This window comes from Ascaphus truei, chromosome 6 (genome assembly GCF_040206685.1).
Source record: "Ascaphus truei isolate aAscTru1 chromosome 6, aAscTru1.hap1, whole genome shotgun sequence".
NCBI classification, from domain to species: Eukaryota; Metazoa; Chordata; class Amphibia; order Anura; family Ascaphidae; genus Ascaphus; species Ascaphus truei.
The window spans coordinates 25,131,260-25,145,387 of NC_134488.1; the positions used below are offsets into that span (position 1 = coordinate 25,131,260).

At 49.9% G+C, this 14,128-nt stretch overlaps 1 protein-coding gene across 1 annotated transcript in view; it reads left to right on the top strand.

Annotated features, from left to right (window-relative positions):
• The window catches only part of LOC142496764 (phospholipase A2 homolog otoconin-22-like), a 399,541-nt gene extending 386,099 nt beyond the window's left edge, over nucleotides 1-13,442 (top strand). Inside the window, 5 exon segments of the mRNA XM_075603666.1 lie at nucleotides 7,691-7,845; nucleotides 8,513-8,542; nucleotides 8,545-8,659; nucleotides 9,795-9,901; nucleotides 11,704-13,442. Coding sequence (XP_075459781.1) covers nucleotides 7,806-7,845; nucleotides 8,513-8,542; nucleotides 8,545-8,659; nucleotides 9,795-9,901; nucleotides 11,704-11,852 — 441 coding nt within the window. The 5' untranslated portion in view covers nucleotides 7,691-7,805 and the 3' untranslated portion in view covers nucleotides 11,853-13,442.
• The last annotated feature ends 686 nt before the right edge of the window (nucleotides 13,443-14,128 follow it).

Genomic DNA, 14,128 nt, shown 5'->3' on the forward strand with positions numbered 1-14,128 from the left:
ACTGAGAATATATCCTAACACAACATGTTATCCATGTGACCGCTACCCACTGAGAATATATCCTAACACAACATGTTATCCATGTGACTGCTACCCACCGAGAATATATCCTAACACAACATGTTATCCATGTGACTGCTACCCACTGAGAATATATCCTAACACAACATGTTATCCATGTGCCCGCTACCCACTGAGAATATATCCTAACACAACATGTTATCCATGTGCCTGCTACCCACTGAGAATATATCCTAACACAACATGTTATCCATGTGCCCGCTACCCACCGAGAATATATCCTAACACAACATGTTATCCATGTGACTGCTACCCACTGAGAATATATCCTAACACAACATGTTATCCATGTGACTTCTACCCACTGAGAATATATCCTAACACAACATGTTATCCATGTGCCCGCTACCCACTGAGAATATATCCTAACACAACATGTTATCCATGTGCCCGCTACCCACTGAGAATATATCCTAACACAACATGTTATCCATGTGACCGCTACCCACTGAGAATATATCCTAACACAACATGTTATCCATGTGACCGCTACCCACTGAGAATATATCCTAACACAACATGTTATCCATGTGACTGCTACCCACTGAGAATATATCCTAACACAACATGTTATCCATGTGCCCGCTACCCACTGAGAATATATCCTAACACAACATGTTATCCATGTGCCCGCTACCCACCGAGAATATATCCTAACACAACATGTTATCCATGTGACTGCTACTCACTGAGAATATATCCTAACACAACATGTTATCCATGTGACTTCTACCCACTGAGAATATATCCTAACACAACATGTTATCCATGTGCCCGCTACCCACCGAGAATATATCCTAACACAACATGTTATCCATGTGACTGCTACCCACTGAGAATATATCCTAACACAACATGTTATCCATGTGACCGCTACCCACTGAGAATATATCCTAACACAACATGTTATCCATGTGACCGCTACCCACTGAGAATATATCCTAACACAACATGTTATCCATGTGCCCGCTACCCACTGAGAATATATCCTAACACAACATGTTATCCATGTGACCGCTACCCACTGAGAATATATCCTAACACAACATGTTATCCATGTGCCCGCTACCCACTGAGAATATATCCTAACACAACATGTTATCCATGTGACCGCTACCCACTGAGAATATATCATAACACAACATGTTATCCATGTGACCGCTACCCACTGAGAATATATCCTAACACAACATGTTATCCATGTGACTGCTACCCACTGAGAATATATCCTAACACAACATGTTATCCATGTGCCCGCTACCCACTGAGAATATATCCTAACACAACATGTTATCCATGTGCCCGCTACCCACTGAGAATATATCCTAACACAACATGTTATCCATGTGACCGCTACCCACTGAGAATATATCCTAACACAACATGTTATCCATGTGACCGCTACCCACTGAGAATATATCCTAACACAACATGTTATCCATGTGACCGCTACCCACTGAGAATATATCCTAACACAACATGTTATCCATGTGCCCGCTACCCACTGAGAATATATCCTAACACAACATGTTATCCATGTGCCCGCTACCCACTGAGAATATATCCTAACACAACATGTTATCCATGTGACCGCTACCCACTGAGAATATATCCTAACACAACATGTTATCCATGTGACCGCTACCCACTGAGAATATATCCTAACACAACATGTTATCCATGTGACTGCTACCCACTGAGAATATATCCTAACACAACATGTTATCCATGTGACTTCTACCCACTGAGAATATATCCTAACACAACATGTTATCCATGTGACCGCTACCCACTGAGAATATATCCTAACACAACATGTTATCCATGTGCCCGCTACCCACTGAGAATATATCCTAACACAACATGTTATCCATGTGACTGCTACCCACTGAGAATATATCCTAACACAACATGTTATCCATGTGACTTCTACCCACTGAGAATATATCCTAACACAACATGTTATCCATGTGACCGCTACCCACTGAGAATATATCCTAACACAACATGTTATCCATGTGCCCGCTACCCACTGAGAATATATCCTAACACAACATTGCCCTTTCATGCTCAGCAGTTATGATATCATATCAACCTTTCAACATATTCTTGCCCACAAACACATGCATATATATATATATATATATATATATATATATACTAGCTGAGAGACCCGGCGTTGCCCGGGATGTAATGTTCCCGTTCCTCTCTCTCTCCTCCCCCCTCTCTCTGTTTGTCCCCCATTCACATCAATCCAGTCCCCCCCCTCCCTCCCTCCTTTACAGCTTCATGTAGCGTGTGTGCGTCAGTAACTGTGTGTTTGCGCGCGCGTCAGTGAGTCTGAGGCAGAAACACAAACACACACAGACTGACTGACGCACACACAGTCAGTGTGTGCCTCAGTCAGTGTGTGCGTGCGTGTGTGCGTCAGTCAGGGTTTGTGTGCGCGTCAGTCAGTGTGTGCGTGCGGCAGTCAGTCAGTGTGTGTGTGTCAGTCAGTGTGTGTGTGTCATCAGTGTGTGTGCGCGCGTCAGTGTGTCAGTAAGTTGTGTGTGTCAGTCAGTGTGTGGGAGGTGATGTGAGTGGAGCGCCGGGGAGGGGAGCGCCGGGGAGGGGAGCACCAGGGAGGGGAGTCAGGGGAGGGGAGGCGTCAAAGGCGGGGAGGCGTCAAAGGCAGGGGGGGGCGTCAAAGGCAGGGGGCGTCAAAGGCAGGGGGGGGGGGCGTCAAAGGCAGGGGCGTCAAAGGCAGGGGGGGGGGCGTCAAAGGCAGGGGCGTCAAAGGCAGGGGGGGGGGCGTCAAAGGCAGGGGGGGGGGGCGTCAAAGGCAGGGGGGGGGGGCGTCAAAGGCAGGGGGGGGGGCGTCAAAGGCAGGGGGGGGGGTGTCAAAGGCAGGGGGGGGGCGTCAAAGGCAGGGGGGGGGGCGTCAAAGGCGGGGGGGGGCGTCAAAGGCAGGGGGGGGGCGTCAAAGGCAGGGGGGGGGCGTCAAAGGCAGGGGGGGGGGGCGTCAAAGGCAGGGGGGGGGGCGTCAAAGGCAGGGGGGGGGGCGTCAAAGGCAGGGGGGGGGGCGTCAAAGGCAGGGGGGGGGCGTCAAAGGCAGGGGGGGGGGCGTCAAAGGCAGGGGGGGGGGCGTCAAAGGCAGGGGGGGGGGCGTCAAAGGCATGGATTCCTCCCCTTGCATTTCCTCACCTAGCAGCATTAAGTCCCTGCCGCCCTCCTCCTGCTCCTCGGGGATGTTGAGCCGTAGAGAGCGTGCTCTGGGAGGTAGGTGGGGAGGAGGGGGGGTGGTGGGGAGGAGGGGGGGTGGTGGGGAGGAGGGGGGGTGAGGGGGGGGAGAGGTAGGGGGGGGAGAGGTGGGGAGAAGTGGGGGGGGGGAGAAGTGGGGGGGAGGAGAAGTGGGGGGGGGAGAAGTGGGGGGGGGGAGAAGTAGGGGGGGCGACACACGCGACACCTACCTGTAGTTCCGGGCGCCGCCATCTTCTCACTGGGCGCCGCGAGGGAGGAAGGGGGTCCTTCCGGGCGCCGCCATCTGTTCCAGTTGGAGCGGCGGCGGAGAGGGAGAGAGGTGAGTTGTAGCGGCGAGGGGGAGAGAGACCTGGCGTTGCCCGTGAGTAAAATTTCCCGCTCCCTTCTCTCTCCCTCTTTCTCCGTGTTCCCCAGAGGGGAGGGACGAACAGTGGACAGGAGGGTGTGGGGACGGACAGTGGACAGGAGGGTGTGGGGACGGACAGTGGACAGGAGGTGGGGGACGGACAGTGGACAGGATGGGGGGACAGTGGAAAGGAGGGACGGACAGTGGACAGGAGGGGGGGGACAGGAGGGGGGGACAGGAGGGGGGGGCAGGAGGGGGGGACAGGAGGGGGGGACGGACAGTAGACAGGAGGGGGGGACAGTGGACAGGAGGGACGGACAGTGGACAGGAGGGGGGGCAGTAGACAGGAGAGGGGGAGGGGGGGGGTGGACAGGAGGGGGCAGTGGACAGGAAGGGGGGCAGTGGACAGGATGGGGGGCAGTGGACAGGAGAGGGGGGGGAGGTGGACAGGAGGGGGGGGGCAGTGGACAGGAGGGGGGGGGCAGTGGACAGGAGGGGGGGGGCAGTGGACAGGAGGGGGGGGGCAGTGGACAGGAGGGGGGGCAGTGGACAGTGACACACACACACACACACACACACACACACACACCTCAGTTGATGCGCCCTTTCTCAGTTCCGTTTGGCGCCGGAGGTGAGGGAGCGACACCTACCTGTACTTCCGGGCGCCGCCACCGTCTGACTCGGCGCCGCGAGGGAGGAAGGGGGTCCGCCATCTTACGCGCCGCGTGGCAGCTGCCTGTTCCCCCGCCGGGGGTACGGGAGAGGTGATTTGGAGCGGGGAGAGGTGATTTGGAGCGGGGAGAGGTGATTTGGAGGGGGGAGAGGTGATGCCGCTGGGGAGGGGGAGAGTTCAGTTTGAGCGCCGCTGGGGAGGGGGAGAGGTGATGCCGCTGGGGAGGGGGAGAGTTCAGTTTGAGCGCCGCTGGGGAGGGGGAGAGATGATGCCGCTGGGGAGGGGGAGAGGTGATTTGGAGCGGGGAGGGGGGAGAGGTGATGCCGCTGGGGAGGGGGAGAGGTGATGCCGCCGGGGAGGGGGAGAGGTGATTTGGAGCGGGGAGGGGGGAGAGGTGATTTGGAGCGGGGGAGGTGATTTGGAGGGGGGAGAGGTGATTTGGAGCGGGGGAGGTGATTTGGAGGGGGGAGCGGGGTGTGTGTGTGTGTGTGTGTGTGTGTGTGTGTGTGTGTGTGTGTGTGTGTGTGTGTGTGTGTGTGTGTGTGTGTGTGTGTGTGTATACACACACCTTTGGCCCGTCACTCCGCCTCAGGCCAATGAGAGGTGTGGGGGGCGGGCCAAGGGGGTGGTGTGTGTGTGTGAGGCCAATGAGAGGTGTGCGGGGGCGGGCGGGCCAAGGGACCAATGAGATTGCCCCTAGGGACACCGGACATCCAGGCAGGCATGCATGCATGCATGCAGGCATACAGTGCTTTCACTAATATAGTATAAGATATATACGTGTAGAGGTATCAGTACCGTGTTAGCCGAGCTTCAATAATCAAAAAATAAATAGATGATACCGTTCTGTGGCTAACGTAATGCTTTTATTTGTGCGAGCTTTCGAGATACACTGATCTCTTCTTCCGGCGATGTTACAATGAATGAAGCAAGGATTACTTAAAAACAGTGGGGCCTATGCAGAGAGCTGCGAATTTTCGAAATTCGCCATTTTTTGGAGATAATCGCGCAGAAAACAGCAGAAAATGGAGATTTCCGAAAAACGCGCCAATTTTTCTTTTCTATTTGTAAAACTCGCCTCGCGGCTGGCGAGAACCGCAATCTCGCCAGTTTAAAAAATATCCGTATGCAGAGAGGCGCGAACGGCATCTAGCGGCTGTTCGCGCCAATAAAATGGCGCGATTGTCTCCGTTTTGCCTCGCCAAAAAAAACTGCCGCTCGCGGCCATTGCAAAGGGGAAAAAAAAGGCGCGAATTTGTTTTAACACATTTCTGAAGCGCGCATCTCGCCAATTTAAACTCGCCAGACGCATCCATGTTAAACATAGCAGAATTCGCACTTTTCTGCATATGGAGATTAAAACTCTCCAAAAAAGCTCCTTTTTATTAAATTCGCCAATTTTAAAATTCGCTGCTCTCTGCATGAGGCCCCAAGTCTCTTGGAATGTTATCTGTGCTGGTCCTTCCCCCGTGTGGATGAGATTTATGGGAAAGCAAGTGAGGAAAGAGTGTGTATGTGTATCAGTGTGAATAAAAATGAATGGAGAGCCCACAGTATAAACAATGCTCCACACAAGGTGTGTTTGGAGTGAGAGGGGATATAAATGGTGTGGGTGGGTGTGGAAATGTGAGAGTTTGTAGCACAACTAAAAGTGTGTGTGGATACTATGTGGTCCCTATTGGGGTATAGGGATGGAAAAATAAGGAGTATTAGTATGTGTGAGAGACAGCTGTGTGTGCATACATATAGCACAGTATGTACAGACATGGCCTTTAGCGCTCATGGGAAGAGAGTTCGCTAGTGTCAGTAATCTAACAGAGATAGAAATTTTATGAGTCATTACTGACACTAGCGAACTCTCTTCCCATGAGCGCTAAAGGCCATGTCTGTACAAACACATCCACACCGGGGGAAGGACCAGCACAGATAACATTCCAAGAGACACTGTTTTTAAGTAATCCTTGCTTCATTCATTGTAACATCGCCGGAAGAAGAGATCAGTGTATCTCGAAAGCTCGCACAAATAAAAGCATTTCGTTAGCCACAGAACGGTATCATCTATTAATTTTTTGATTATATATATATATTATATATATATATATATATATATATATATATATAGACAATTAATCACTGGCAAAATTCCTTACATGTGCAGGCTCAATTTGTGTCTTCCTAAACCCGAGTTTTTGAAGTCAGGATAAAAGTAAGTTATCTCAATCGTGTCTATTATATACTGAACTCCCTACTCTTATCTTGTCTCATCCTACTTGCTACCATACTATCATTAATAGTTATGTAGTATTAGAGGGTAGAACTTTGTTCTGACAGAATGCCAGCAAGGCACAGAATAGCATTGTCTATGTATCGTCCCAAGCCCTTTCTTTATGGCCACACAGACAAGCTACCTAATTCATCTGTTAATACAGGAGTTTAATAGTAGCAATCTGTGGAACAGAGAGGAAATAACCAGAGGCAGTGAGACAGGGACTGACAAAGATAGAAATATTGTCTAGAAGGTTAACCCATTCCTTGCTTTATTAGGCTAAGTCCATACGCCCTCATTGGGCGAACCGCTCACGTGACCTGCCCATCCCGCCGAGAAATCAGTTTCAACTGATTCCTAACGCAATGCGCACCCCCTCCTGTCGCGCATGCCTTCGCAGCCTATGGGTGCAATCAATGCCTTAAGGCAATGAGTTCGTATTGCAATACATAATATCACACGAACGGGCAAGTCCACGGCTTTATTGATGCAGCAATCTTAAAACTGGTCACGATAATGATTTTCTAAAAGCTGCTTTATTTCTCAATCAGACCTGTACCCGTCAAGCAGACTTGTATGTATTTTATAATCCATGATATTTGTTTTCGTGTTCTTCATAAGCAGACTTCTCTTCCTAAATTTGAGAAGCTAATAAATGTGACTTCCAGCTCCAATATTCGTTGGTAAGATCAATGTGTTTCTAGCCCCATCAACCGGGCGGTTAACAGCAGGGCGACATCATGTACGGCTCTTAAAGGGCAAATTAAACTACTGACGAATAATTTAACACCCATATTAATAAAATTCTTTATAACACAGGCTTAGAAGGGTTAAATTCACCAATAATGACTCATGTTAGAGTCTAAAGGGGTTAGTTATTCATTTTTGATAGTGCTGATCGGGGCACTTTCATATAGCAACTGCCATTGATAGCAAAGGGAGTTTCTGTGTAATAGTGCCCAGACCTGCATTATAACAGTTGAATGACTAACCCCGTGCTCTGCCAACCTATTATCAGAGAACAATATTAATAAAGGATGTCGTCTTATTTTTCTACTTTCCCTACTAATTTTGGTTGTAGCCGCGCTGTATAATTATGATGAATGAACAAAGGGACCTGCTGGTGGAGGCAGTGTATATAAAGACGGAGATGTGAGGACACAGACAGACCCTTCAGCTGACACAGAGGCCTCAAGATGGGAAAGCATCTTCTAGTAGGATTGACTCTGACCTGCGGTGAGTACCTGATACTACAAATGACCTTCTAAAGCAGGGGTGGCCAACTCCAGTCGTCAAGGACCATCAGCAGGCGCCAGGTCTTCGCAAGGCCGGTTTAACAATTTTGCCGCCCGTAGGCGCTTACCTTTTTGCCGCCCTGGCCTCCTCCTCTTGCAGTGTCCCGACGTCACGTGGCGATGCGTTTCCATGACAACACGTTACCACATGACGTCGCGGCATCAACAGGAGAAGGAGGGTGACACTACAGAAGGAGGTAAGAGACCTTTACAGAGGCCCACGTGCTATCCTCCCCACCCCCCCCCCCCAACCCTCCACCCACCGGCAAACAGTTTAATTGTTGAGGGGGCCTCTGTAACCGCAGCACTGGCCCTCTTTAAATTTGCCATGCTAGGCCCAGGCCTAGTAGGCCTTTGCCTTAATATGGGCCTGGGCATTAGGGATATCTCTGCTTCAGTACAGGTGGCTCAATCAGTGGCTCAGTCGAAGATTGAGCCACTGATTGAGCCAACTGTCCTGAAGCAGAGATATCGATTGAGCCACCTGTGCATGGGATATCCCTAATAACTGACCTGTTGGTGGTCCTTGAGGACTGGAGTTGTCCACCCCTGTTCTAAAGCATGTGAAACTTGTACACACTGACTGAGTGATTTACTTCTCCTTGCAGTCATTATTGCCATAGTGACCTGCACCCCAGCCCATTTGATGACATGATTAAGGTGACTACTGTAATTTATGGCGTGGCTAACTTCACTGACTACGGCTGTCACTGCGGACCCAGCAGCCAAGGAATGCCGGTGGACTCCATTGACTGGTAACCAAAGTATTGTCTTTGTTAAAGGCTGGGTACTATGGGAAGATATTGGTACACTTGTTATACAGTAGCACAATGACTGACCAGTATGAGGTCCGACGTGGAACTTTGTGCTATCGTGGGCGAAGGAGATTCCATGGACAATGTAGGACTGTCAGTGTAGAAGAATGGGAATACTATTTAACCATCAATGTGGACCAAAGCAAGAAAGATTCAATACATCTTTGTATTTGATCCTTTTAGCCTATATAGCGGGCAGAAAAGGTACCAGAAAGCTTGATGGACGAAAAAAGGATTTATATTATTTATTTATTTATAAAATATTTTACTAGGAAGTAATACACTGAGAGTTACCTCTCGTTTTCACGTATGTCCTGGGGTATTAAAACTACTATAAATAATTCCGTTTGAAATAATTATGTTAGAAAAACTATTGACCGTTTGCCAATCATAATACTTTCCTAGTTACTAGATGGGAGTTTCCTGTAGATCTCCATTTGTGTATGGTAGCATAGTAATTGTGAGCTACAGTACCATAAAATTCCTATCATAAATAGGTACCTCTCAAGGAATTAGCCTTCTTGTTAAGAGTCTTAGGCCTCGGACATGGGTCCGCACGCTGAGCGAACAGATTGCGTTAAGGCAGTCTTCGCATCCATGTGGCGTGCGGACACGTGCGCGCAGAAGCAGGGGGGGGGGCGCGCGTTGCGTGAGAAATCAGTCAAACTGATTTATCAGCGCGACGGACAGGTCACGTGAGCGGTTCGCCCAATGAGGGCGAACCAGCTCCGTGACATCACTAGGAGCGCCCCCCCACGGCCCGTCCGCCATGGCCAGGGAAAGCACCCACTTTCCCTCAGCTTCCGCGCGCCTCCCCACGGGAGAAGGCGCCGTGGCCCCAGCCTTAGGGATGACTATTTATACTCATACAGCTATTTCAGATGTATTTATTTTTAAGTAAACATTGTGTAAACAGCCCCAGCGGCCCATCTAAAATTACCCCCTTGGTGTGTTGGTCATACACATGTTAAGGTGCCATTTTGAGCACATGAAGTTTATATGTTGCGGTGTTTGTCCTGGTTACATGATGTCCCAGTGGAGTTTATCTACTGATTAGGTTCTTTGCATTACTCAGGTGCTGCCATAGCCGAGACTGTTGCTATAACAAAGCTGAGATGAGTGGCTGCATCCCAGCAACCCAATCCTACCGTTTCTATGTGGACGAGGAGAAGGTGAAGTGCTGTAAGTATCCAGGGTCTGATCGGGATAACAGGGGACATAGCCCGTAGGCCCAGATTCACAAAAGGATGCTCAGCTTTAGCACACCTCAGCTCTGATTCATTTGACTGGGAGTAAAGGCGTGCTAGAGCTTCGCACCATCCTTGCAGGAACTATTTTAGGGTGGGAATGCTGTCATATACATACATTTCCATAATGTAAAAAGTCATAATCCCAGAGGGAGAGGGCTACAGCCCCCCCACCCCCCTCCCCCTCTCCTACTGTAGTTCCAGCCCTCGACGCTCCTCGTTCCAGCACCCTCTCCCAAACTCCATCATAGCCCACCCCATGCTCCTAGCTCCAGCACCCTCCCAAACTCCATCATAGCCCACCCCATGCTCCTAGCTCCAGCTCCCTCTCAAAACTTCTAGTCACAGCTCCCCCCCTCCCCCCACTCCTACTGTAGTTCCAGCCCCCCTCACACTCCACGTTCCAGCGGCCCTTCCCCCCAACGCTCATAGTCATAGCCCCCCCATGCTCCTAGTTCCAGCCCCCCCCCCCACACTCTTAGTCACAGCCCCCCACAGACACCTACCGTAGTTCCAGCCCCCCTCACAATCCCCGTTCCAGCGGCCCTTCCCCCACCCCCACACACCTAGTCATAGCTCCCCCATGCTCCTAGTCATAGCCCCCCCCCCACGCTCCTAGTCCCAGCCTCCCCCCCCACACTCCTAGTCATAGCCCCCCCACACTCCTAGTTCCAGACCCCCGCACTCCTAGTCATAGCCCCCCCATGCCCCCTAGTTCCAGTTCCCCCCACTCTCCTAGTTCCAGCCCCCCCTCACACTCCTAGTTATAGCCCCCCCTCACACTCCTAGTCATAGCCCCCCCACTCTCCTAGTTCTAGCCCCCACACTCCTAGTCATAGCCCCCCCCCACACTCCTAGTCATAGCCCCCCCACTCTCCTAGTTCCAGCCCCCCCTCATACTCCTAGTCATAGCCCCCCACTCTCCTAGTTCCAGCCCCCCCTCACACTCCTAGTCATAGCCCCCCACTCTCCTAGTTCCAGCCCCCACACTCCTAGTCATAGCCCCCCCCTCACACTCCTAGTCATAGCCCCCCCACTCTCCTATTTCCAGCCCCCCCTCACACTCCTAGTCATAGCCCCCCCACTCTCCTAGTTCCAGCCCCCACACTCCTAGTCATAGCCCCCCCCCTCACACTCCTAGTCATAGCCCCCCCACTCTCCTAGTTCCAGCCCCCACACTCCTAATCATAGCCCCCCCACTCTCCTAGTTCCAGCCCCCCCCACTCACACTCATAGTCATAGCCCCCACACTCTCCTAGTTCCAGCCCCCCCTCACACTCCTAGTCATAGCCCCCCCACTCTCCTAGTTCCAGCCCCCACACTCCTAGTCATAGCCCCCCCACTCTCCTAGTTCCAGCCCCCCCCCCCTCACACTCCTAGTCATAGCCCCCCCCCCCTCACACTCCTAGTCATAGCCCCCCCACTCTCCTAGTTCCAGCCCCCATGCTTAGCACCCGTTGTGGATCTGAGCCTCAGGTGGCAGCACAGATGAGAGGAATCTGGGAAGACTTGAAGTCTTCTCTGTCGCCTCCCTTGACCCCTCTGCTGCCCAAAGCTCCTGGCAGGAATTGCTTTACAATAACATTGCTGGCGGAGAATGTGTGAAGACACTTCATTAACGTCCCACACTTTCGGTCAGGTCTCAGTGGTGCTATTCCACACACACACCCTTTGTGTGGCGACGGGCGAGCGGCAGGGTTTGCCGGTGCATTGTCACACCTTTCTCTCTCTCCTCAGTGAAGTCCCGTGACCGATGCGAGAAGATGGTCTGTGAGTGCGATGAAAAGGCCGCCAACTGTTTCCGGAAGGAGCTGGAGGATTATAACCAGTACTTCCGCAACTTCTCTTCCCTGGGGGCGTGCAGGGGACCCAGGCCTTTCTGTTAGTCTGTGCTTAGACTAGGGGTGGCTAACTCCAGTCCTCAAGGGCCACCTGGATTATTCCAGTCTGAGCCTCTGATTGAGCCACCTTGCGCTGAAGCAGAGACTGATTGAGCCACCTGCGCTGAAGCAGGGACTGATTGAGCCACCTGTGCTCAAGCGGGGATATCTTAGAAACCTGACCTGTTTGTGGCCCTTGAGGACTGGAGTTTGCCTCCCCTTGCCTTAGACCTTTCATGCCTCCTAGAACTCACACGTAGATTTGTAGCGTTCTTTCTTAGTCATTGAGTTAGCAGATATACAGATAATGTCATTTATTGCAGGCACATAGTTTATCTTCTCATGAGATTAACCATAGAGCTAAATGCAGTGTGTGGGGGGCAGTGAATGATCCCCAACAGAGAGGATGGAAAAGAAAAAAAAATTGCCAGTTAACGACAATAAAAACAGTAACCTAACCATGAAGTGCACCAAGAGTGAAATGAAATGCAAGAGCTGAAGGGTATGGGTATACATTATGGGTTAACACTCCAGCTACATGAACATTAACTTGCTTATTTCAAACTGGTTTTGCAGATACCATTAAACGTGGGCTGTCTTAGACCTCGTCTTCAAATTAGTGTTTCATTAAAACTCAGCGTAAAATCTTTTTGATGAGTTTTAGCCGAATAGATTGCCACATTCTTCTAGTTGGTAGCCAAATGCACTGCACTGTATATTAAATGCTATAGACCTGGGGCAGCCAACTCCAGTCCTCAAGGGCCACCAACAGGTCAGGTTTTTCAGGATGTCCCTGCTTCAGCACAGGTGGCGCAATCAGTGGCTCAGTCAAAGACTGAGACACCGGTGCTGACGCAGGGATATTCTTAAAACCTGACCTGTTGATGGCCCTAGAGGACTGGTGTTGCCCTCGCCATGCTATAGACTTTATTACAGCGGTTATCTTGCTTTTTATTAGAGACTGTGCATTCTGACTTTTTAAAATTTTTTATCATTCTGTCTTTCGGCAAAGTAAACCAAATCAAGGACGCTCCGTTATTTATCCGTCTCCCAGCTGCAAAACGGGAATCAGCGTTACTGCAATTATTCATCAGCCGATTTATCAAATACAAAATTACAAAAAATCAATTATAAGCAATTGGTTTTATTTAATTGAGGAATCTGGCGCTGATTTTGCTTCAGTTTTTCAGCCAGGATAGTTTGCCAAACTCTTGACATCCCAATGAAACTTTCACCATAGGGACAATTTAATTAGGGGTTCCCCAGTCCAGCATTCTGAGTTATAGTTCCACAAACTATTTATATTTGCATCAAAATATGTATTATTCGGCACACCCCAAACTCCCGCTGCAGTAATCACTCGTAGATTTACTGCCACCTCTTATGAAATACCTAGAGATTAAACGATTGACTCAAATTGTCCCTGTTCGTTTGGAGCCCAGGACCTGCTCATCCCACACACGGTGTGAAGAAATAGTTTTGTCAGGCTGGAGAAATGTTTTGTGTAGCTGGTTTCTATAAAGTGTTCGTTGGATCTGATTGCAAATTAAATGTGTTATTCGTATACTGTAGTAGGCATTAAAAACATCATCTGTTTTCTGGTGAATTTTGTACATTATTTGAATACAGTTGTGTAGCTCCAGTTCTGTGTTTTTCAACCCGGGTTCCTAGGAGCACTTGGGTTTCCCGGGCATGCTAATGGCTTCCCCTTTCAGGTCATTTGAAAACTGCACCAAATACAGAAGAATTCAAAATGCATCTGATCTCAGACACGCTATTAGAGAGGGTTGGGGTTCCTTACAATGCATCTGATCTCAGACGCGCTATTAGAGAGGGTTGGGGTTCCTTACAATGCATCTGATCTCAGACGCGCTATTAGAGAGGGTTGGGGTTCCTTACAATGCATCTGATCTCAGACGCGCTATTAGAGAGGGTTGGGGTTCCTTACAATGTATCTGATCTCAGATGCGCTATTAGAGGGGTTGGGGTTCCTTGCAATACATCTGATCTCAGACGCGCCATTAGAGAGGGTTGGGGTTCCTCAGAATTTTACAATATAATTATAGGGTCCCTTAACCAAAAAAACTTTGGAAACCACTGCTCTAGTTGATCATTATTCAGTAGTGAACGTCAAGAAAAGCATTGAAGGCTCAGTACTATACAAATGGAAATTCCCAACGAAGAACAGCGCTTGCCAACCTAATGTAATAAGAGGGACAGAGGAGACCATCACATACTCTGAAGGAACACATGCACTTTAGTTAGAAGTAAAGGCTAAAAGA